General features: G+C 41.8%; 1 protein-coding gene across 1 annotated transcript in view; it reads right to left on the bottom strand.

Moving 5' to 3' along the window:
• The window catches only part of MYO1E (myosin IE), a 125,238-nt gene that overhangs the window by 34,138 nt on the left and 65,377 nt on the right, over positions 1 to 25,723 (bottom strand). Inside the window, exons 16-21 of the mRNA XM_021714146.1 lie at positions 22,823 to 22,929; positions 16,037 to 16,135; positions 7,012 to 7,156; positions 2,762 to 2,876; positions 2,383 to 2,552; positions 371 to 516 (exon numbers count right to left, since the gene is read on the bottom strand). Of these exons, the coding sequence (XP_021569821.1) occupies positions 371 to 516; positions 2,383 to 2,552; positions 2,762 to 2,876; positions 7,012 to 7,156; positions 16,037 to 16,135; positions 22,823 to 22,929 (782 nt within the window). The remainder of the gene's footprint in view (positions 1 to 370; positions 517 to 2,382; positions 2,553 to 2,761; positions 2,877 to 7,011; positions 7,157 to 16,036; positions 16,136 to 22,822; positions 22,930 to 25,723) is intronic.

Here is a 25,723-nt window from a genome sequence, read left to right on the forward strand (position 1 = left end):
GTGACAGAGTGAGACCCTCAACTTAAAAAAGAAAATTAATAAATAAAAAACAAAACCAATAAAAACACTGGGCAAGGTGGGCTGAGGAACAGGGCTCTGAATACTTGACTCCAATGCAATAAATCATTCTCGGATTTATTCCATATACTAGGTTTATTTCTAAAAGTTTATGGGAAAAATAGATCTGAATATCCCTTGATTAGATGAGCTGTCCAGAAGACAATTTTTCCTGGTATCTTATTAGATGTAGACTCTGTGAGACTATGAAGTTTCCCCTCTGGGAACCATTTCTCCTGGCTGTGTGTAGAACAGTGGATGGTGACATGGAGGAGAGATGGGGCAGTTCTGCCTCTGCTCCTTTATCACTCACCTGAGGGACACGGACAGGATCCTCTCCATCTCGATCCTCCGCTTCAGGACTTCTTTCACCAGGCCTTTGTCTGGGCCCTGTTTGACCTTTTCTCGTCCGATTAAGTACATGCACTTTGGGGTAAGAAGTAGGTCTCGCTTTACACCCTGTAAGGAGAGACGCTTTAAGAAGGTGGATTGACATGGTCAGAGCGACAACTGTCTATACAATGGGCCACTGTCACCAGGATGGAGGGAGGCTGCCCTGGGCAGTAAATCTTTACTCTCAGTGGGCTGCTCATTCCATTCATCATCTAGCCAAGTCCTTAGAGCGAACAAGGCATTGTTAATGTTTACTATGTTGACATATGTGAAAATGCTGATATGTGACTTACAAAATGGCCCACCCTGTGAATCCACCTCACCTATATTAGGACAACAAGTGTAAAGGGATAGTTATCAACAGCTATGTTTACTTTACCAATGATCTGCTACGGCATGTTTCTCAAACAGGAGTCCCTCAAGTGTCAGTATGTATTTTCTTGGGAGAGCATGAAATTTTATTTTTAAAAAACCGATAGGGCAACCCCCTCGGGTCCCCTCCCACGGTGGGAGCTTTTTGGTCCTCTCAGTAAATCCTGCTTTCTCACTTAAAAAAATAAATAAATAAATAAGCAAACTGATACACTTTCACTATCATTGTAATCCATAATAATGTAATAAAAACATACTTTGGAATATGTGGATGATCACCTTGTAAGCCAGCACTGCTGGGAGACCTAAGCACTCATGTTTGCCGTCAAAATTGCTACCGTAGCAGCAGGCACCAAATTCAGATTGCAAAGAATGGTTTGGTTTTAGGACTAGTATTGTTATTTATTTAATTATTATCATTTTCTTTTTTTCTGACCTCCCCACTCCACAAAAAAAAAAAAAAAAAGCTCCTAATGGGTCCATGAGTTTTCGAGGATTTAGACATCCCTATTAAGACCAAGATTTTATCAGGTTATAGAAGCCTGATATTAACTCCTATGTTATTATCACAGAAGGTAAAAAATCAGCTGTCCCTCCCATGGTGATATAATTCTTACTCGGTTAGTCACTCAAGGAAAATGGGTGAAAATATTCTTCAATATTACTTGATATCCTGAATCCTTTGGCTCAACAATTCTACTCTTAGGAATTTAATCTAACAATATCAGGAGACAAATGCACAAAGTGATGTATGAAAAGATACTCACTGCAGTCATGACAGAAAATAAAAACTCACTAAGAGTTGATTAATGAGAAAGTGGTTAAGAAATAGTAAAGCATCTATTGAATGGATTATTGTATCATTATATAAAACAATTTATATGATGTATCTATTCATATGGAAAGTTCTTGGCATTATTATTATTTTATTTAATTTTTTGAGCTGGAGACTCACTCTGGTGCCTAGGCTAGAGTGCAGTGGCCTGATCACTGCCACTGCAGCCTTGACCTGCTGGGCTCAGGTGATCCCTCTGCCTCAGCCTTCTGAGTAGCTGAAACTATAGGCGGGCACTACCATGCCCAGATAATTTTTTGATTTATTGTAGAGACGAGGTCTCACCAAATTGCCCAGGCTAATCTCGAGCCCCTACGTTCAGGCAATCCACTCACTCCCTGGCATTATTTAAAAAACAAAAACAAAAACAAAAAGGTCTATGGCATGAAGTACCCAAATTCACCTTAAAACAACAACAACAACAAAAAACAAAACCTCAGGACATAAAACAGCATGTAACATAAATCTCATTTTTTATAAAACTAAATATGCAAAAGTATGCTTGCATTGAAAAGTTCTGGAGGATATACACATGATGTTAACTGTGATGATTACTTCTGGGTATAAGTGGCTATTTTTCTTTTGGCTTATCTGTATTTCCTAACTTTTTCTACAATAAACATGTTCTATTTTGGCAGTCACAAAAGCAAAATGACAAATTATTAAAAAAAAAAAATAACAAGACGTCTGCTTGGTGACTCTCGGAGATGGCGGTCAGCACGTACCTTGAACCTCCTGTCATACTTGGTAACCGTGTCAGCGAAATCAATCTTCTCCCTCTTGCCCACAAACTGCTGGAGTTCTGGGTGCTCGTCCATCCCAATGTAATCCCCGATGAAATTCCTGTTAATACTGTTTCTCCTTCTCTCCTTCTTGTTCAACAAGAGGTCTGAGGCTATAAATCCCAAGAGAGTGAAGACAGAAGAAGGATTAGTCAACCCGAAACAGGAGGAAAATAGTGTGGAAGTATACTAAGAAACTCTAGATGAAGTGAGACTTTTAGCATGACATTATATGCAAAATAAAATGCAACTTCCAACTTCATTTAAACTCTAATTTACTCTTGAGATTTGTGAAATGAATGAAACAATATTACTAAAATACCTTCTTCTCTCATTTGAACGTATTTCTTCCGGGCCACGAACTTCCGCCATGATTTCTGTATCACCCGAGCATATCCATCATACTTTCTCTCTCTCATCTCTTCTAAAAGAAATAGCTGTGAAGGTGGAGAAGACAAATGTGAGCCTATGCACAAGACCTGCACATCACTTATGTTGCTGTTGTGATTTCAGGGACACTCAGTTTAGTCAAGGACATATATGAGAAGCAGCTTTTCAGATTCATGAACAAGTATGCAAAATGATTAACCATGGCATGTTGTAAAATATCACTATTAAAAAAAGGTTTTTTTGAGTCGAGGGTCTCACTCTGTCTCCCAGGTGGGAGTGTGGTGGCGCAATCACAGCTCACCACAGCCTCAACCTCCTGGGCTCAGGTGATCCTTTCACTTCAGCCTCCTGAATAGCTGCAACTTCAGGCGCACGCCACCACACCTGGTCAACTTTTAGTTTTTTTTGTAGAGATGAACTCTCATTATGTTGCCTAGGCTGGTCTGGAACTCCTGGGCTCTAGCAATCCTCCTGCTCTGGCCTCCCAAAGTTCTGGGATTACTGGTGTGAGTCACTATGCCCAGCCCAAATTCTTATCTATACATTTTTTCTTTAAATGCAAAATAATGAGAAGTAGCTGAACTTGAGTATATTGAGTTGCACCCTGCCCTGCCTTGTCACAATCTCTGAGAGAATCAACTAAGTGACTCAACATTTATCCACTTATTTCCCACCTTGATCCAAAGAGGATATTACTAGGTGGCTAGATCAAGTGAGTAGGTGGAGGCTGCTGCTGTTGTCTGGTGTGGCGTTTTGGCCTACAGTCTCTTAACAGAATTTTCCAGCTTCTGCAGGAGCACAGTTTGTGCTGCTGTGGAAAGAGGGCTGCCCTACTTTCAGTTCCATGGAAGTCTAGGCTTCCTGCCTCATAGGATTCTCCAAGGAGTACTGGAGCAGAGGATAATGACCACAGTGATTGGAGCTGGACTTGAGATGTGCCAGTTAGAAGCTGGATTCACTAAGAAGGGCTGGGACGGTTTAGGGGCCCACACCAGACTCTGGCAGGTCTGGAGACACAGAGCCTTTTAACAACACTGACTGCTGCACTCCACTCAACCAGACTTTGGAATAATCAAGATGAGGGAAAGGAGCTGCAGTGCACCGAGTGCCCACTATGGGTCAGGAATCCTCCCAGATGGAAGATTTCCATCCATTATTTTATTCGACTTCACCCAACACCTCAATAGCTACATGAGCCACACACTTCTGCTAGTTCCATTTTACAGATGAGAATACTGGAACTTGGACCGGGTGGGGCTGAGAAGTGAATCAAGTCCTTTCCAGCTCTGCTAGGCCCCTCCTCATTTTGACATGCAAGTCTTTCTCTGAAAATTTGCATTCAGTCAACTTGTGAAATGGTAGGAAACCCTCTCATCCACCTTGAAAGTTACATGACTCTCTAGGAAAAAAATAGAAACGGACCAATAAAAACCCAAAGTGAAGATGATGAAGAATCATTGCAAAAATGACCGAGAAGTAAACAACTGAGTGGAGTTTGAAGGCAGCTGGGCTTGAATTGCTGTCTCTGTTTATCTGAGTGTATGCTTATCCCCTCCTGTCACTCAACTCTCCTCCTCCTCACAACCCCAGCTGGGCAGAAACAATATCTCAGACTCCAAATGCCAAGGGAGGGGCCGTGTACTCCCCCAGCCTTCAGTGCCATCAACAATAGGCACAAAGAATCGATTTCTAAACCCCAAAATGGAATACATGGCTTAGCAACTGGACAGACTGTATAAAATCTGAGCCCTGTGGTTGCCTGTTGTAAGAAAAATCATTGATGCTTCTTATCTTGTGTGCTGGGCTTCTGAGTAAGTCTTGTTTCCTTGTTCTTTCCCAGAACTATTTAGAGTGTCATAGAAAATATACTGGTGAGTCAGAGAAAGGAGAAGCAGCAAACAATGCCCAACTTCCTATAGACTATTTCAAAGATTAGCTGGATTTCAGGTTTCTTTCTACAAGCCCTGGGCTTGGAAACCAGGGAGGTTCAAGAGGAAACCTTGAGAGAGAAAAGTCAAAAAACATGGATATATGTAACAGAAAACAAAAAACAAACCCTTTGGTGTCTGATGTCTGCTATGGGCTCTTAGATCCAATTGGGCAATTTTGTATATTCAGTACATTTATTATAAAAGTTGTGGCAGAATCACAAGGAAGATTTTAAAACCAACTTTTGTAAAAGTATTTGCAAGTCAGGCTGGACAATGGATGCAAAAGGTTGGGAGGCAGAGGACAGAGTGGAGGTGCTGATGTGCCTGTGTGTGTGTGCATTTGTGTACATGCCTGTGTGAAAGACAGGGAGGGAACAGGAGAATCAAGTGATGGCAATAAAGAAGAAGGCAAGGAAAAGAAAAGCCAAATATAAACCTTGATTTTGGAGATGAGTTCCCAAAGCTCAATTAAATAATAAAAAAAGAATTAAAAATATTAACGCTGTTTTAATTATACAGGAAAATGTAAGCAAGTCAAAAGGTAAAAGCAGGTAAAAGACAACACAGGGAGTTCTGCATTGTACTGATAAATCACCCAACCCATTTTAGAATGAACAGGAACTGTTCTGTGGGTTGCTTAATGGTGAATGACACAACATTTTCATTTTATATTTGGAAATGAAATTCTGTGAAGCTACAAATAACCCACAGTGGAAAAATGCTACCACAAACTTTTTATAAATGGGCTCTATCTATGGGTGCTGCTTATTTATTTAATGATCTTTACAGTTCACAAAGGCATTCAGTGACAGCCTCTGCTGTTCCTGAATCTTAGGCCCACCCTGCAAGGCAGGCAGAATAGTGACTGCGGGCCCATCTCAGGAGAGGAAAACTACCTGAGGGACCAGGATTTGCCTGAAGCCCCGTGTTTTCTTTTTCTTTCTTTTCTTTCCTTCTTCCTTCCTTCCTTCCTTTCTTTCCTTCTGTCAGAGTCTCACTCTGTTCCCAGGCTAGAGTGCAGTCGCATGATCATGGCCATCACAGCCTCGACCTGGTGGGCTCAGGCAATCCTTCTGCCTCGGTCTTCCAAGTAGCTGGAACTACAGGTGAACATCACCCTGGCCGGTTAATTTTTTTATTTATTGTAGAGATGAGATCTTGTCCAGTTGCCCAGGCTCGTCTGGAACTCCTGGGCTCAGGCAATCTTCTCGCCTCTGCCTCCCGAGGTGTTGGTAGTACAGGTGTGGGCCACCATGCCCAGCATGTTTCCATTTTTACCAGCACTGTAAGTTCCCATATTATTTCCCCATGGTCTGTGACTGATTTTGCCAAGTTCACCATTGACTCTTGAAGTGGAGTCTTGTGATGGTTACGGAAACCCCAAGGAATAGATGATGCAGAACCTCGGTTCCAGCAATTTCTCCAACTTAAAAAGTAATGTTTTTATTCCATAGCCCAGAGCAAACTGGGAAGAACAGAAAGGCTTTGTTGAATTCCTGCTCAAACTCAGAACTTCCCATGGATATTCATTAGGCTCAGTGACCACACCCTCACCAGGAAGAAATGACGTTTCTCTCAATTAATTTGTAGAGGGCTAATAAGTTTGTGAATCGTACAATGCATATTTTGAATGCCTGACTGATAAGTATTCATGTTCTACAAACTGGGAGATCTCTCCTCCTGCCTATTCTTCCCCTCAAAGTCCTTTCCAGGCTCTCTCACGATCTACAAGGAACATTCCTGGGAATTCCCACCCCAGGACTCGGCTCCACAGTTCAAGAAGGAAGCCTGAGCTTGTGTATAACTGGTTCGGTGTCATCTGCCCAAAGGTGGGACAAAGAAGTCCCTTTTTAGCTGAGATACTCTTACAGACTATAAATAACCGTTGAGCACATTCTGTATGAGGCTTTGGGTACATAAGGGCATACCGAACAGACAAAGGGTTCCTTCCCTCAAGGAGATGACCACCTAGAGAGGAGAGACAGTAGGTGCGAAAAGAAACTACTCTATGACAACCCGCTTTATATCTGTTAAGCATCTGCAGGAAATGAACAGGGGACAGTGATAGGCTGTGAGGGAGCAGGGGCTAAGGAACGACCCACTTAGATGGGGATGGGAGGCTCCTTCGAGGAGATGACATTTAAGGCATCAAGTGAAGGATGAGATAAAGAAGCCTGTGGCGTGATGTACTGGGGCTGTCGGAAGCCCAGTAGGAAAGGGAGCAGAAGGGAGAGGCCAAATGAGCACTCACAGACTCGGGCGCTTTGATGAACACTTTACTCCTCCCCAGCTGGAACTGGTCGTTGTCCATGTTAACTGACTGTAGCAGGTGCAGGACACCTTGTTTCTCATCTCCTCGCCATGAGGGCCAGGTGGCTTTGGTCAGAATGGCATACCTGTGAGGACATGGAGGAAGGAGGATCAGACTCAGACTGCTAGGTACTGGCCTATCACCACTATTCAAAGGCTGAAGGATGGACCTTGCCAACTGGAAAAATCCTCCAAGTCTGGGATGCCTATTCCGGATCTGCCGCCTACTCCTTCCCTTTCCCACCGTTTCCATGTTAACGCCCTAGTGAAAATCTGCTTTCCCTTTCTACCACTGTCTAAAAATAGCATCACGGAAGGTCACCAGTGACACTCTCTGGGCAAAAATATACGGTCTTTTATCAATGATAATCTTCCTGATTACTTCAAGCATTTAACAATCATTACAAGCAGTTTTATAAAGTTCTCTATAAGCAGCGACTTTTACTACTGTGCATTAACTTTTGTCTTTGAAATTCAGTGCATCTTGAGCCACAAGACCCTTGTGATCTGGTCATTGGCTGTTCTTCAACCTCACCTTTTTTCTCTCTTTCTCTCTCTCTCTTTTTTATTTTTTTGAGTTGGATTCTCATTCTGTTGCCCAGGCTGAAGTGTAGTGACATGATCATCATTGCAGCTTCAAACGCTTGGGCTCAGGTGATCCTCCCATCCCAGCTTCCTGAGTAGTCGGGACTGCAGGCATGTGCTACCATGCCTGGCTAACTTTTTTTGTACACATGAAGTCTTGATGTTGCCTAGGCTGGTCTCAGACTCCTGGGCTCAAGTGATCCTCCTGCCTTGGCCTCCCAAAGTGCTAGGATTACAGGCGTGAGCCACCATATCTGGCCCAACCCCATCTCTTTTACTCTCCCTTTGGCTCTCTGTGTTCCTTTGAGGGTGGCCCCTTCTTCATGTACACTAACCTCTTTCCCTCCCTGGAGCCTTTGACTGCTCTTCCCTTTATCCAGTGTGCTGCCCTCCAAACTCGTCATGTGGCTGGCTCCTGCTCAGGTGATTCACCTTCGGTGACACCTTCGGTGGCCCTCTTGGACCACCCAATCAAAAACTGTTTCCCTGTTATTTTCTTTCATAGTAAATAATATTTTCCTTTACAGAATGTACCATAATTTGTCACTGTAGTCAGTCTGTGTTGCTTTGGTTACTTTATGCCTCCCCCATGAGGACAAGAGCTCCGAGAAAGTGGATGCCACATCTGTGTGGTCCATGTCGTATCTCTAGTACTGTAACCTATGCCTGGCACATGGCTGTAATCACTAACATTCATGGCTAACATGTGTGTGGTGCTCGCTCTGTATCAGGTGCTGTAATGGGTGCTTGAGCTGGATGATCTCATTTTATTTGCATAGCAACTTGATCAGGCTAGTTTTTCATTTGGCAGAAGAAAAGACGAGGCAAATAGAGACTTGCCCAAGACTACTTAGCTAGTGTCGAGCTGGAAGTTGAACCCCTATCAGTTTCTTTAATCATGGCACCGCATAAAGGCCATGGACTGACTTATATGTAAATATTATAAAGATTAGGGAGTCTACTGAACATGCTTATGTTAGAAACTTGACTATGGTGTCAGAGGCTGATATAATGGAGGAGAGAGAAGCACATTACAGGATGTCAAATACAGAAGAAAAATTCAGAGAAGGAGTGCCTGGGTGTGAAGTTGGAGGATGTGCCCCATGTGCAGGCACCTCTAGGGGACAGAAAACAGGCCTACAGGTCCTGAGAGAAGCCTCAGCCCTCCTTTGTTCCCAGAAATGACTATCAGTATTAGACTCACTTATGGCAGCCAAGGGAGAAGAGAACCTCTAGTGGCCCTGACTTCAGGATCCAGGCCACCCACAGGGCCAGCTGGTTGGGATTAAGGTGATTCTGAAGCCCTCCCTGCTCCCCTCAAATATCCGTATCTTGCCTGGTAATATCATAAGTTTTCTGGAGAAGTAAATCCTCCTATTTCCTAATTAGAGATACAAAGCTTAAAAATGAAAACACCTAGTTGAAGCCACAAATTATCATAAATAAATTTCATATGTGATATAATGGAGTTAGTTAAAACAAATTAAGCCACACGTAGATGACTAATAGCAGAGCCTTTCCAGATGTGATTGCAGGAGTTGGTGAAAATGTAGGACAGTACTGGCAATCTAATTGGATGAGGGAGAAAAGTTCACAGAGAGTATGAGTGAGAAAAAAAACACTAGACCTTCAAGGCGACACTTCCTAACAGTGCAATTTTGCCTGGCTTGAACTACTAAAACTATAAAGCTATGTATCTTTACTGTGCAATTGGAAATAGGTCTCTGTTGCAAAGCAAATTTTTTTCTGTATAAAAGTAATGCTGCCGGGCTGGGTGGCTCAGCCTGTAATCCCACACCTTTGGGAGGCTGAGGTGAGTGGATTGCCTGAGCCTGCGGGTTCGAGACCCGCCTGGGCAGCGACACCTCATCTCTACAATAAATCAAAAAAGTAGCTGGACGTGGTAGCGTGCGCCTGTAATTCTGGCTACTCGGAAGGCTGAGACAGAAGGATCGCCAGAGCCCAGCAGGTCGAGGCTGTGGTGGCCAGGAGCGGCCACTACACTCCAGTCTGGGCGACAAAGTGAGACTCCAGCTAAAGAAATAAATAAATAAATAAAAGCAATGCTGCATTTCTCTCATTTGGTTTTTTTATTTTTATTTTTATGAAGGAACATTGCAGAGACTTTTTCTTCCTTATCCTAACAAGGCCTCCAGCAACGAGGGTCTTGGTAAGACATAAGAATTGCCTGGTGCTTCCTTTGCTTTCATGGAGCCTGATACATCCTCATGTTCGTTTTGGTATCCTACCAGGGCCTCATTCTAGCACAAGGCTCTCCCACCAAGTACACCCAGCTCATTCTTCTAGCTTTCTCCAGGATATACTGGTGAGTGCAGGTTGCACAAGGCAGTAGTGCCACTGCCTAATTGGTGCCAGTGACAACTATGGAAAGATGGTGATAATAGCATATACTCCTTTTATCAGCACTTTTAGTTTAATACTCAGATATGTGAATATTTACTCTCAAGCCCTTTGTGCTAAATATTCTCTCTACCAGGAATTCTCTTCCATGACTTTAGATGGGTAGGCTCCTTATTATCTCATGGGTCACTGATCCAAAGGCTTCTTGTTATTCTTCTGGGTCACTGATCCAATGTTTCCTCCTCAGAGGAAATTATTTTTTAGACTCCAGTGATTTTCACTGCTGGCACTTGGGATTAAGGATGTTTCTGACCTCCAAAGACACAAAAATCCTGGCAGCCAGCAGAACAACCCCCATCGCTCCACACTTTCCTAGGTGTCCTGTTTTTTTTTTTTTTCTCTCTCTTGTCCATGACAGGGAATGCCTTTCCTAACAAGGCATCCCTTTATTACCCCCACATTCTGAGAGGTTGGGTAAAGGTCAAAGGAAAGATGCTTGCGAGGAAGTATAAATTATGCTACAAAATAAACTTTGTAAATTTCTTGTATTTCTCCCACATTTTTCTTCCTAAGTATCAGAATCCATATTTGGGCTTATTTCTCCCAATCACAGTAAGAAACACACATTGCCTAGCTCAGAGAGGTATTTTCTAGAGAATTTAAAGTTATTTTCTAAGATGCAACATGGCTGTCATTTCAAAATTTTTTTTAAAAACCACTTTGTAAAGGCATAAAAGTTGTAGTGGAAAGGTGGTGAAAAAGGGCTCTTCCTACTACCACTTAAAGTAGTACAGGCTTTACTTCAAGAACACATGGCCCATTGGTGGGGGAATTAAGGTATCTTTTGACTACTCAGACAAGGGGGACGGTTTTGATAAATAGAAAGGATTTTCCAGTGAGAACATGAACACTCACTAAACACATACACTACTTTCTAAGCCACCACTGCGCTCTAGGTCTGAACCATTACTGTTTAGGCCCATGAACCTCTTTTCTAGGGAGGGTGCATAATACATTTATATGTGGATAGTTGTGCTGGGTATTAATATATCCTTTTTCCTTCAGTCTTTTACTTTCTGTTTCCCACTTGGCAACCTTTCTGTGGACACCTAGAAAGCAAATTTATAAACAAAACCTTTCTTCTCAAACTTGGGGAGAATAGAAGTATAAGATGGTTCAATTACTTAGAGGGCATCAGAGGATGAAATAGTCACTGGCAGCCTCTAGATAAATTCTGCATGAACAGGATCCCAGGTTCATATACCTTATGGAAAATGATATTGTTTACAGAGAAATATTTTCTGCCCATTGACATATATGGACTTTAAGCCACTTTTGAGTGGCCTGCTTCAATAACAGTTTTGAAATATAGTGTGGGGGACTGCAAAGGACTTTTTTTTGAAAAATAAATTTCCTCACTTCTACACTATTGGTGGGAGTATAAACTAGTGCAACCTCTGTGGAAAGCAGTGTGGCGATTCCTAAAAGCTCTAAATATCAACCTCCCATATGCCCCCACAATCCCCCTACTGGGAATATATCCTGAAGAACTCAAATCACTCTATAAAAAAGATACCTGCACACGTATGTTTATCGCAGCATTGTTCACAATAGCAAGAACCTGGAAGCAACCATGCTGTCCATCAAAAGAGGACTGGATTAAAAAAATGTGGTACATATACATGATGGAATACTACGCAGCCATAAAAAAGAACAAAATCATGAATTTCACAGCAACCTGGATGGAAGTAGAGTCTATAATACTGAGTGACCTCTCACAGAAACAAAGATCTGAGTATCACATGTTCTCACTCATATAGTGGACCTTGAACATCCAATGTACTACTATAAGAAAATGACTGACAGTAGTGGGAAACTATATGGGGGGGAGATGGGATTAACAGTAGTAAATATCTGTCTGGAGACGGGGAAACACCTCTTATCAACAAGGGTGCCTGAATGAAACATATTTGTATACCTACTCCTTAACTGTGCCACACAATATCATAATAAAAAATATTGATTATTAAAAATAATAATAATAATTTTTAAAAACTACAATACAAACTGAAAAAAACAAAACTAAACAAAACAAAAACAAGAAGTGTAGGTATCTTTTCTTTTCTTTTGAGTTGGAGTCTCACTCTGTCACCCAAACTGGAGTGCAGTGGCTGCTCCTGGCCACCGCAGTCTCGACCTGCTGGGCTCCAGCGATCCTTCTGCCTCAGTCTTCCAAGTAGCCGGAATTACAGGCGTGAGCTACCACGCCCGGCTGATTTTTTAAAAAAATTATTGTAGAGATGAGGTCTTGCTGCCCAGGCGGGTCTTGAACCCACGGGCTCAGGCAATCCACTCACCTCAGCCTCCAAAAGGCGCGGTGTTACAGCTGAGCCACCGAGCCTGGCTCTTTTTCTTTTTTTTTTTTTTGAGTTGGAAAAAAAAAAGAAAAATAAATTTCCTTCCAAACTGATTCTCCTCTCAGGATTTGCAAACTAAGAGAAGTATAACAACAGCAAAAGAGCTTGCTTTTTATAAGGCAATGCTATTTTTCCCTTCTGAAAGAAAAAGCATACAGTAGGTTAGCTGAGAAGGGAAGCATTCAAGGAAGAATCACTTTACTTAAAGTTCCTCCACATTAAGGGCATAACAGATTTTATGAAGTGCCTACTCAGTGTGAGGCACAGCATAAGGTACTGTACATGGAGTTATGATGGCACTCAAGACAGATCTGGATAATCAATTGGGCCATTTTGCAGTTCACTGAAGCTGCTGCAAACACACATCACAGCCTGCTCAGGGTCCCATAGACCGTAAAAGGAGTGTGTGAACATCCTGCTCTCCCAGGATGACAGCACTCACAGCATTGCTGATGGAAGTCAGTTGGTTGCTTGGTTGGTTTTTAAAAAATAATCTAGAAGGAAGGAAGGCTTTCAGAATTGGTTTATTTAAAAGAGGAAAATAAAAAGAAAAAAATGAATATTAGATTTTTAAAAAAGTCTGACCAGCTTTTAATAGTAAAGTTCATTAAAGAGAATTTGCAAATATTAAATAGAGAAATGTTAAGTACCTGAAAAACACTGAAGGAGGCTAAAATTCCAAATGCTTCCGAACTGTTCAGGGCAGGTCTCCTTTTTTTTTCCCTATTTTCTGTATTTTTTTCTCTTAATTAAGAAAAGATTTTTATTTATTTTTTATTTTTTTGATTTATCAAAGAGACGAGCCTCACCATGTTGTCCAGACTGGTCTCAGACAATCCTCTCACCTTGGCCTCCCAAAGTGCTGGGATTACAGGCATGAGCCATCATATCTGGCACAGATTCTTTTTGTTAAATGCAATTTTACAAAAGCATGTAAATGATGACCTAAGCCAGTGGTTCTCAAATAGCTATGTCCCCCAGGTGAGCATTAAGCAATGTCTGGATATACTTTTGGCTGTCACAACTGGGAAGGGAAGCACTACTGCTAGTAGTGAGAGGAGACCACGGAGGCAGCTAAACATCCTACAGTGCACAGGACAGTCCCACAACAGAGAATCATCCAGCCTCAGATGTCAATGGCAGAGTCTGAGAAACCCTGTTCTAAGTTGGTGTTAAGAATCTGTCTAACGCCAGGCTCGGTGGCTCAGCCTGTAATCCCAGCGCTTTGGGAGGCTGAGGTGAGTGCACTGCCTGCACCCGTGGGTTCAAGACCCGCCTGGGCAACTTGGTGAGACCTCATCTCTACAATAAAATCAAAAAATTAGCTGGGTGTGGTAGCACGTGCCTGTAGTTCCAGCTACTTGGAAGGCTGAGGCAGAAGGATCACCAGAGCCCAGCAGATTGAGGCTGTGGTGGCCGGGAGCAGCCACTGTACTCCAGTCTGGGTGACGGAGTGAGACTCCAACTCAAAAAAAAAAAGAATCTGTCTAAGGACAATCGAAGTTTTAGAACTAACATCGCCAGTGTTTGTCAGCAATTGGATGGCACTGGAGTGATGTGAAAGCTCTACAAATTTGTTTTCTCAACTTCCTAAGTACCTTTTTCACATAGTCCTGCTTACACTATAGGTATATTAACCTCTTTAATTCAAAGAACAGTGAGATGAATTTTATTCCTAGTCTAACTTACCATCAAAATTACTGAGAAACTTGACTGTGTGGGAACTGAGTTTATGAGGCTTTCTTGTATGGAATGGTTGGTCCTTTTTCAAAACCTCTAGATGGTGGTCAGCTGTCCTAATCTGTGGCACAAGAAGCAACAGCCCAAAATAAGAACTGTCTTATTAGAAGCACTGGATTTCAAAGACATTAAATTTACTTCTTTATCAGTCTGCTAGTTTGTTGTTATATAAAGTGTGAATTTTAAAAATTCTTCCAGCCAGGCTTGGTGGCTCAGCCTTTGGGAGGCTGAGGTGAGTGGATTGCCAGAGCCCTCGGGTTCGAGACCATCCTGGGCAGGCGAGACCTCATCTCTACAATAGATCAAAAAATCAGCCGGGCATGGTAGCGCATGCCTGTAATTCTGGCTACTTGGAAGGCTGAGGCGGAAGGATCACCAGAGCCCAGCAGGTCGAGGCTGCGGTGGCCGGGAGCGGCCACTGCACTCCAGTCTGGGCAACAGAGTGAGACCCTAACTCAAAAAAAAAAAAAATTCTTCCATCCAACCTCTGCATCATACATCAGGAAGACATAATTATTTTCCGATTAAAATGCTAAATGTAGCTTACTTCTTCTTCTTTGTTTTTGCTTCCCTTTTTCTTAAGAGAAATTAAATAGATATAGAAAATACAGTGGAACTCTACAGAGTCATTAGAGAAGTGAGAGTGATACAATACTTTAAGAACATTAAATTCTATTCTTTTCAAAAATAACACAAAATAAGAACAATTCAAGTATAGGTCCTGCCAAATACATTTTAAGGGAAATATAAAAATCAGTTTAAATGTATATATGGATTGTACAAAAATTTTGAGGTTAAATATTTTAAGCTTTTTTTCTTAAGTGGGTTAAATGTTTTCCTGAAATTGTCTTCATACTGTTAATTTTCTCAGTCAAGTTGAACCTCAGCCCTTCCTATGTCACAATTACCATAAATTCATGAGCTTATGCACTACACTTAACAGACATTCTACTGAATATTTGTGGCTACTGACTTGTTCTACAACAAATAATGGGAAAAATAATTCTACTACAACTCAATAGTAAAAAGGCAAAACACCTAATTTAAAAATGGGCAAAGGACCTGAACAGACATTTCTCCAAAGAGGAAATACAAATGGCTAATAAGTACAGGAAAAAATGCTTAATATTGTTTGCTATCTGGAAATACAAATCAAAACCACAATGAAATACCACTTCACACCCACTAGAATGGTTAGTCAGATCATAAGGTATATTGGCAAGGATTCTGATAAATTGGAACCCTCAAATACTGCTGGTGGGAATATAAAATAGTACAGCCACTTTGGAAAACAACATGGCAATTCCTCAAAAAGGTTAAACATAGAGTTACCATAGGACCCAGCAATTTCACTTTTAAATATATACCCAAGAGAAATGAAAGCATGAACACACAAAAATGTGTACACAAATTTTCATTGCAGCATTATTCATAATAGCCAAAAAGTAGAAACAATTCCACTCCTTGGAATATTATTTCTCAATAAATAGGAATGAGGGGCAGACATGTGACAACATGGATGAATCTTAGGCTAAGTGAAAGAAGCTAGTCACAAAGGACACATATCTGATTCTATTTTTATGAAAAGCTCAGCATAGGCAAATCTATAGAGACAGAAAGTAGATTAATGACCACATAGGACAGAGGTGAGGAGAGAAGTGGGGGTTAACAATGAAGGGGAGTAGGACTTCTTTTCAGAGTAAGAAAATGTTCTAAAATGAATTGTGGTGATGGATGCACAACGCTTTGAATATGTTAAAAGGCATAGAATTGTAAACTTGTAAGTAGATGAATTGTATGGTGTATGAATTATAGCTCAATAAACCTGTTTAAATACAAAGTTCAAAGTCACTAGGTCATTACCTCTGCAGGAATTTTTGGAAGATGCGCCGATAGGCATAGCCAGCTCTTCTCACACGAATGTTTTCTTTTAGACCAAGATATTCTACTTGATGCTTTACCCTATAAAGAAGAAAATGAGGCCTGGACATTACTGGATAATCCTTTGAACCTGAACTCTTACCAACCATCCCTCAAACCCCCAATTCTAAGCTGCAGGGAAACATATGAAAAAGACTACAATTTATAGTGTTCAGACACTAAGCTGACCTTCAGATTATATAATAATAATTTTAAAATATTTTATTGAAAGACAGCAATTATATAACAGGACATTACATATCTATGTCAAAGAATAATAATAAAACAAAAGCACATATACCTATCACCCAAATTATGAACACAAATAATGGCTTTTCAAAAGACTAAAGGAAAGAACTTTTCACTTTAGAATTAAATGATGTTAGAGCTGGCTTTGTTATTGTACTTAATTTTCTTTTCTTTTCTTTTCTTTTTTTAGTCAGAGTTTCACTCTGTTGTCCAGTCTGGAGTACAATGGCATGACCACTACGATCATGGTTCACAGCAGCCTCAACCTCCTGGGCTCAGGCGATCCTTCCACCTCAGCATCCCAAGGAGCTGGAAATACAGGTGTGTGCCACTATGCCCACCTAATTTAAAAACAAATTTTTTAGCCGGGCTCGGTTGCTCAGCCTGTAATCCCAGCACTTTGGGAGGCTGAGGTGAGTGGGTTGCCTGAGCCCGCGGTTTCGAGACCCGCCTGGGCAACTTGGTGAGACCTCATCTCCACAATAAATCAAAAATTAGCCGGGCGTGGTAGCGCGCACCTGTAGTTCCAGCTACTTGGAAGGCTGAGGCGGAAGGATCGCCGGAGCCCAGCAGGTCGAGGCTGCGGTGGCCGGGAGCGGCCACTGCACTGCAGTCTGGGTAGTAGAGTGAGACTCTGACTCAAAAAAAAATAAATAAATAAAAATAAAAACAAATTTTTTTCTGTAAAGATGAGGTTTCACTATGTTGGCCAGGCTGGTCTTAAACTCTTGGGTTTAAGCAATCTACCTGCCTCAGCCTCCCAAGTGCTAAGATTATAGCCTCCCAAGTGCTAAGAAGAGGTTTCACTATGTTGTCCAGGCTGGTCTCAAACTCTTGGGCTCAAGCAATCTACCCGCCTCAGCCTATCAAGTGCAAGATTACAGGTGTGAGACACTGTACGTGGCCTGCACTTAAATTTAATATAGATTCTAGACTCAGCGGGACTATACTTCTAGGCTTTTCTAATACAAGTACAAGAAAAGGTATGTAAAACTACTTTAGATGACTATGTTTAAAATGGTCTAAAATATATCCAAATTATTGTGTCAGTTGGTTTTTATGAAAGTAAAAGTCTAGCAATGTATTCTGGAAAATGAATGTAAAGGACTGTTAGACTGATGTTTCACACTGAGGACTTTTATATCAGAAGGAAGCCCCAGGATCCATACCCTGGGGATGCTGGTCTGGTGGGTCTGGGGTGGAGCACAGACAGTACCTTGCAAAAACTCACCCCTTGCTAAGAAGCTCAGTGTCCTGGACACCCGGAGACGGATCCTGAACACTTGCCTCTGACCATTCACTCTGGTGAGATAAATCAGGCCTGGGCTGTGTACTATGCAGGCTGGCTAAATACAGACACTTAGGAACATGATAGTTGAAGAAATTTAGAAAGAAAAAGTAATCATTCACTCTCTTTTGAAGATGGGATGTCAGAATTGTGCTCAGTAGGAAGGTAGCCCCTCACTCTCCCCCTTTATTTCATCTGTACTAGCAGTGAGTTCCAGAGAGCTGGCCTTGCATTCTTGTTACAGTGTTACATGGGTTCCTGAAAGCTGTCTCCTCAGCAAAGCTCTCATGAAAATCATCATCTCTAAGTCTCACTGATGTCCACTAATATATCACATACAGTTCCTATGCCAGGTCCTAGGGACACTGAGAAAGGACAATGCCATGATTCGTGCTGGAGCCCATGCAGACAGCACAATGGTTAAGAGCCAGATCCTGGGGCTGGGTTCCTGGCCCTGCCTTTATGTACCCTCTCTGTGCCTCTCAGTCTCCTACTCTGTAAAATAGGAATGGTGATGTAAATTCTTGATTTCTAGGTGGTACCTTCCGATCTAGAAATGGAAAGCACTTAGTTTCTGACATGAGTGATACAAAGCTGTTATTATTCTAATCTCTTCCCAGTTACAACAAGTAAACCAGGACAGGAGAAAAGAAAAGAGAATGGACTATTCACAGCAGGAGGATTCTTAGAAGCAATGTAATGTGCCTGGGCCTGGAAGGGTGAGTTGAATCCAGCAGGAGTAGAGGAGAAGGCAGAGAACCCCGTGAAAGCAAAGGCACAAAGATGGGAAAGGATGGTGTCACGGGTGGTAGGAGAAAAGGAGGGTGACAAAGGAGGCTTGAAGATGTTGACTGTGATGGGAAGGATGAGGTCACATAGTAGGGGGGTGGTGTTTAAAAATCTCCAGTCTGATGAGTCTTACAAAGCCAACATCCAGAAATGTTGACTCCTTCAAGATAATTAACCTTTTTTTGCGTCCGGGTCTCACTTTGTCACTCAGGCTAAAGTGCAGTGGCATGATCATGGCTCACCATAGGCTTGACCTCCTGGGCTCAGGTGATCTTTCTGCCATAGCCTCTCAAGTAGCTAGGACAACAGGCATGTGCTACTATGCATGGCTAAGTTTTTAATTTTTTGGTAGAGACAAGGTCTGACTACATTGCCTGGTCTGGTCTCAAATTCCTGGGTTCAACCAATCCTCCTGCCTGGGCCTCTCAAAGTGTTGAGGTTACAGGTGTGAGCAACTGTGCCCAGAGAAGAAAATTAAGTTTTAAAAAGCCTTTATATGAAAGAGTTGATATCCAGACTTGCCTGAATAAGAGACAGAGACAGAGACAGAGAAAAGAGAGAGAGATCCCAAAGGTAAAAATCTAATTCAGGAAAATAATTTTCCTTTCTCCCATTCTCCAACTTTAGAACCCACCACTAGACTTTTCTCTAGCAAAAAAAAAAAAAAATTAACATGAGGTTGCCACTTCAGATGTTTGCTCAATTTAAAGTACTTTTCATAAATACTGGCTTCACTGCAACCTTTAGAGGGAGGAAATGCATCACTCATTAATTCAAGCAGAAACTTCCTTTCCCAAGAATGACATGGTGAAGAATATTCCTCATGTGAAATGTTTCATTCATTATAACTCCTACCATCAGGACAGTGTCTTGTAGAAATTTTCTTCAGCAGGACAGTCTAGCAAATTCCATAATGTTTAAAATTTTGTGTCATCAAAGGAACCCTTAAGTTGACTTCTGCATATTCCTGGAGTGCCATCACCTCCTCAGTCACCATTGGCCAGACAATGCCCAGTTGTTCCCCTGGCTGTGCCAACACCATCGTTTGGGAGGAGTCCCCTCCGAGATCACCCTCGGCCATTAAGTCAAGTAGGTCAAGGCTTGAGAGCTCTGTGAGGGCAGCAGTTCAGAATCCAGGGCAAACAACTTTGCCAGAAGCCAAACAAAAACACATTTGCAACAGGAAAAGAAAAAGCCCCACACCCCATAAACTTGTGGAATGAGTAACCCTCTCCACCAAGAGCTTCAATTGAGCATGTAATCCCCATCAGCAAAGCACACTGCTCCTTCATGGACCCCAACAATAACACTCACGGATGGAGTGAAACCATTCACACAAAAAACCAGGATGAAGGGTGGAATCTCAGAAAGTGATCCTACTTGAAATATAAATCAACACTTGTAAACACCTTGAATTTCTTAAAATCAGTTTACACAAACACATGTTATGAAGATTGTTGCGCAATTCAAATAAGGGAAGTGATTTAAAAAAAAAATACCATCCTCATCCTAAAAGGATTTACTAAATAAAATGTGGCACTGTCCTAATTTTTCCTCTTTCTGGTATTCCAATGAATCTGTTTGGATTTATTGGGAGGTAGTATCAGGGTTGGGAAACTTCTGAGTAGCTACTGCAAAGACTTCTATTTTAGAGGGACTTTTCCGCAGAGTAATCTACTTGGGATAGAGGTTGGTGTACTGGGGGAGGTAATGCATTTGTAGGACAAGAGATGTTTTCATTAAAGATTATTTGTTGGGAAGTGCCAGAGAGAACCTTGAAATGGAGGAGGGTAAAGCAAGGTACCCCCTAGCATCTACCTCTGCTTCTTATCATTCCAAGACTCTTATCATTTATTTCTCAAGTTGCCTATGACACCACCTTTCTACTGTATGTGTGCACATGTGCACATGGTATGGGTGGGAGGTATGTGTGTGAGAGGTGAGTGGAAAAGTGACAGAGACAGAGACAGACTGTGACAGACTACCAAACTAAAGGAAATCCTAATCTAGACTATCTTGGTTTAAAGAAGAAAAACCCAAAGGCTAAGGAGATAAAGTGTTTTGCTCTAACTACTTGGTGATGAACCAGGACCCAGTTCTTCCAACTCCAACCTTTTACTCTAGATCAGTGGTTCTCAACGTGCAATGCCTGGGCCATCATCACCACATCACCCGTATCTTCTGCAAGATTTAAGAAAAGGACAATTGTGGGCCCCACCTCAGACCTGCTGATCAGATACTTGGGGAGTAGAGCCCAGCAATCTGAGTTTTAACAGGCCCTCCAGGGCATTCCAAGGCATGCTCACATTTGGGAACCACTGCAGGAAGGCAAAAAAAAAAAAAGACATTTTCTATCTTTAGGTTAGAAGAGATGACAATGCTGCTACCATCTTAGCCTCAAAGGAGAAATTGAACCTCACATATCAGAAAAGCAGAGGCCAAATTCAGTACATCCAAGAGAATGAATGACCAAGAAGAATAAACGACCAGAAGAATATTGGCTCAGAGGAACATACTGAGAGCACAGAAAGGGATTTGCCTGTGGAAGAGAAGATTCAAGGGAAACATGATAGACACCTTGAACCAACCGAAGAGTGCAAGAGGAAAAGTAATGAGAATAGTTCCTATGGCAGATTGGAGACATAGGATTAGAAGAAAAGTAACCTAGAGAAGAACTGTGAAGTCTCCTAAAAGAATAATCACTCAAAGACAGACTGATCACCTTAGGAGGTGTGAGCATCTCATCACAGTCTGAATATCATTAACCGAAAATATCGTACAAGGAATCTCAGATTGCATTCAACTGAAAAATGTCAGAGATTCAATAGAAAAGAAGCCTTAGGGATTGCATCTATTGATGAGATTACTCAAAACATTGTGTCTCGACAAGACAGAAGTCCTCCATCCAAGCAACAGAGCTTCTTAAGAGGAGAGAGTAAACTTAGATCGCAACATGAAACATTCAATAGGAAGATCTTTCAGACAGTGAATGTTTGACCTGGGTGTTTTCCTTACTATTTGTCTTTTCCCTCCTATAAAGCAGGGGTTCCAAATCCACAGGCCGTGGACCAGTACCAGTCTGTGTCCTGTTAGGAAGCGGACTGCACAGGAGAAGGAGAGCAGCCAACAAAGGGTGCTCTGCATTTTGTCAGATCAGTGGCAGCATTAGATTCTCATGGGAGTGTGAACCCAATTGTGAACTGCGCACCCAAGGTATCTAGGTTGTGCGCTCCTTATGAGAATCTAATGCCTGATGATCCACCCTCCCCCTGCCCCCACCCCCATGGAAAAATTGTCTTCCACAAAAATGGTCCATAATGCCAAAAAGGTTGGGGCTGCTGCTATAAAGGAACAAGTATCACCTGTCTGCCATGATTAGAAAGGATTTTACTGGTAGGATGAAAAATGGACCTACACATGTATCTCATAGGAGGCACTAAGCAGCTATGAAGTTTAATCTTGGTCTTCCTATGGAAGTTAAACTTTGAGTTAGTCACTGGCTACCTAGAAGAGTCTATTTTTTCTCCAAGGGAGGAGGTAAGAGGCAGTGAATCTGGTATGCTCACAGCCTGGGACTTGATTACCAGGTAATAATGGCCGGGGTCCTCTAGGTACTTTAAGTCTCTCCCCAGTCCGCCTTCCCATGCCCCTGTGGATAGTGAGGTTAGGTTTCTCAGCAATGTATGTCTAGATCCCCAGCTGGCCGTGAAAATTACACTCTTGAGACATTGCCTTGACAAGCTCCTACTCAACAACCTCATTTCATGCTAGGCCACGTGATAGAGCTTCCTCAGAAGTCAGGGTGGAAAGGGCTCACTGAATTCCTATGCTCTACATGTTTCTCTTTGACATCTTCCTTGCAAGATAATCTCTCTGCTCATCAACACTGTGCTTAGGGGGAACGCAGAACTTCTAGCATGTCCCCAGCGTCTTCATGAGTACTGTAAATGACAGATTGCATTTCAACCAGCTCTTCAGGCCTTCACTTTCAACCTCAAGCCAAGCATTCTAGCCCACATCCTGTGGGTGCCAATCAGGGCCTGAGTGTACTAAGAATGTCTACACAGAGCCTCAAACTAATTTTAAAACCATCATGACTCTGCGGGATAAAGGTTTTGTTTTGTTTTTCCCATCTGCCCTCAGACTAGCCAAGATCAACATTATAAATTGCTAATCCTGAACTGAATGGCACTGCTAACATTTTAGGAAAAGACAAGGAAAGGGAAAATATATAGCCTTATCATTCTGAAAAAGTTAATACACAAGAAGATGACAAATACATGTATAGGTGATATAAACCTCTCCTGTCTGTAGTATAAGGTAGCTCATCCTGAGTAGAGAGAAAACGAACCAGGGCCTGCCCAAGCCAGCCTTGACCTCCCCACTTGTAGTCAGCACCCTACCTGCTTTCCTCCCAGTCTCTAGGCTTCTTGGTTTCATTTGGTTTTATGCAGCGTATGTAGTGGGGTGTACATTTCATCAGGGTGCTCACAAGGTCATTGGCTTGTTTCTAGAAAGGAAGAAAGATATTAGAGACATAGAACTTTTTCTAAAGTAGACCACATTTCAAAGGAGACTCATTTAAGAGTGATAAAATCATCATAAAGTTAGCAGAGCTTTAAGAAAGTAAAGCAGAGCTGACTTAAGCTTCATGAGCGAATTGTCATGCAGATTAATTCTTAGCTATATATTTCTACACTAAATATTCACAAGTCTCCTCTAAAATTTGGTCTGCTTTAGAAACAGTTCAATCTTTGAAAGCAACTCCGTTTTGAGTACAGCGAATAAAATAAAACCACAGTAAAAAGCAGAAAAACCCAGTAAATCTTCACATAAAATTATTTTCATGTGGTACAAGGAAGCACGTCAGTTACTAAACAAATTAAGTTTATGTTATACTGATGGCTGGTATCTCCAAATACATCTTTTTCTTATTAACTTCTTTTTACCCAAATTATTGGTAAATTATCAAAATTCTCTACACTTTCTTTCCTGGCAATCCAACTAATGAAGAATCACCTTATTAAAATTATGAAAATTCATAGTTAAGAATGGGAGATTCTGGCTGGGTACGGTGGCTCATGCCTATAATTCTAGCACTTTGGGAGGCTGAGACAGGAGGATCACTTAAGCCCAGGAGTTCGAGACCAGCCTAGGCAACAAAGTGAGCCCTCGTCTCTATAAGAAAATTTAAAAAATTAGCCAGGGGCCATGGCACACACCTGTAGTCCCAGCTACTCAGAAAGTTGAGATGAAAGGATTGCCTGAGCCCAAGAAGTCAAGGCTGTGATGAGTCATGATCATGCCACTGCACTTCAGCCTGGGCAACAGACTGAGACTCTAAACAAACAAACAAACAAAGTGGGAGATTCCTAAAAGTCTCACAAGTTACAAACTTTTGGTATGTTATTTCCTTCAATTTGTATGCCATTTCCTCAATATGTCCTCTTACAGACCTGCAGACTCCAAACACATTTCATGTGGCAGATTACTTACTCCTCCACAAAGCTAGAATATTCTGTATAAAACCATCTATTATTGCCTGTGCACTGGGTACCCATAGTGGAATTGGGTTCAAGCAGAAAAAACCACATAAATAAACCTGAAATTGCTTATGAAGTATTTCAAATCATGAGAATCTCAAACTTTGCAGAAATGGGAGCAGAGCTCACATCAGCATTCCCACCCCACAGCTGAGCACACCCTGTGGGTCCAAGGATGTGGCACACATGTGGACTCTACTTCGAAGCAAACTAGCATGAAGGGAGAAAACCTCTAAAAGAAAACAGCAAAAAGGGATCTCCAAAGCCGAAAACCATTACAAAGTCAGCAGAAGGGATTTGCTTGCAACAGTCAACCCTGTCTTAATTAGGGCTTTTCTGTTTCATGGGTTTGTGAAATCTGAAACCCTAGAGAAAAACTATTAGATATATTCAAAGCAAGATATTCATTGGTGAATTAAGTTCTCTCTTTAGATGTGCAGAAAACAGCATTCTTTGCAATGCTTGAAATTGAGGACAGACAGAGCTGCAGAGGTTGTGTGATCAAAGCAAAGTCCTAGAATGAAAAAGTGAATGGCTGCTTCTCTTCTTTCATGATGTAGATTGCACTTGGGAACAAATCTGATGATCTTTGCATCACATCAGGTAGAGCTGGAGAGGGACTGCAGAGTCCCTTATAACAAAGCTTTAAAAAAAAATCCCCAAAACTGTAACTTATAAACTGTTACTTTTTGACTTTAATTTTTCACTTAATCAAAACTTTTAATTTCCAAGAATAACTGTAGACTCTTCTGTCTCAAGCATTTAGCAGCATACCATCTTTTCTCAAAAATTAAAATAAAAGTACTGAACACTAAACTTACCTTGAACATAAATGTATTTATTTTTGAGTTGGGGTCCCATTCTGTCACCCAGACTGGAGTGCAGTAGCATGTTCCTGGCTCACTGCAGCCCCAACCTCCTGGGCACAGGAGATCCTCCCACCTCAGCCTCCTGAGTAGCTAGGACTACAGGAACATGCTACCACGCCCGGCTAATTCTCTGATTTTTGTAGAGACAAGGTCTCACTATGTTTTTTAAATTTTTTTGTAGAGATGAGGTTTACACTATGTTGTCCAGGTTGGTCTCGAATTCCTGGGTACAAGTGATCCTCCCACCTTGGCCTCCCAAAATGCTGAGATTATAGGCATGAGCCACAGGGCCTGACTTTAATTTTTATTTCAAGGAATTCAGCATCTTTTTAAATGCTTATGGATCAGGGATCATTAAGAAAGTATGGAATAATATCTGCAAAAACTCTGTGGATATAGAAGATAAAAGAGGTTAGATGCTTTGGAGGGAACACATAAAATAGGGAGACTTTCACTTCTGCATGGAGGTAGACTGCCAGGCAAACCGAGGTCATGCAATCCACCAAGGAGGGTATAACTGGAGGTGGGAAGATACAATACAATTCCTTCAGCTAAGCTGGATGACTTTAGGTTGACCTCCCTAGATAGTGGCCTGCGACTTGTAATCCTCAACATTTTGAGTGCAGCCAGAAAGGTGGCCACTTTGGGCATTCAACTAGAGGAAGAAGATGACGGAAAGAAAGGGGGCAAGTCTTCGAAGAAGGAGAAAAATATCCCTACCCTTCCTCTCCTTTTTATAGGGAATAATCTAGACCACTTGAAAATGAGTCATCACAACCTGGATGATCTGGGCCCTTTGGATCTGAGTGTGACAGTCTTATGACTAGATTTTCCAGCCCAGAGCAAATTCTTATCCAGGATCTCGAAGCAAAGGCATGAGTCAGAAACTTCA

This window comes from Carlito syrichta, unplaced genomic scaffold (genome assembly GCF_000164805.1).
Source record: "Carlito syrichta isolate Samal-C Ts95f unplaced genomic scaffold, Tarsius_syrichta-2.0.1 Scaffold305279, whole genome shotgun sequence".
Lineage (NCBI taxonomy): Eukaryota > Metazoa > Chordata > Mammalia > Primates > Tarsiidae > Carlito > Carlito syrichta.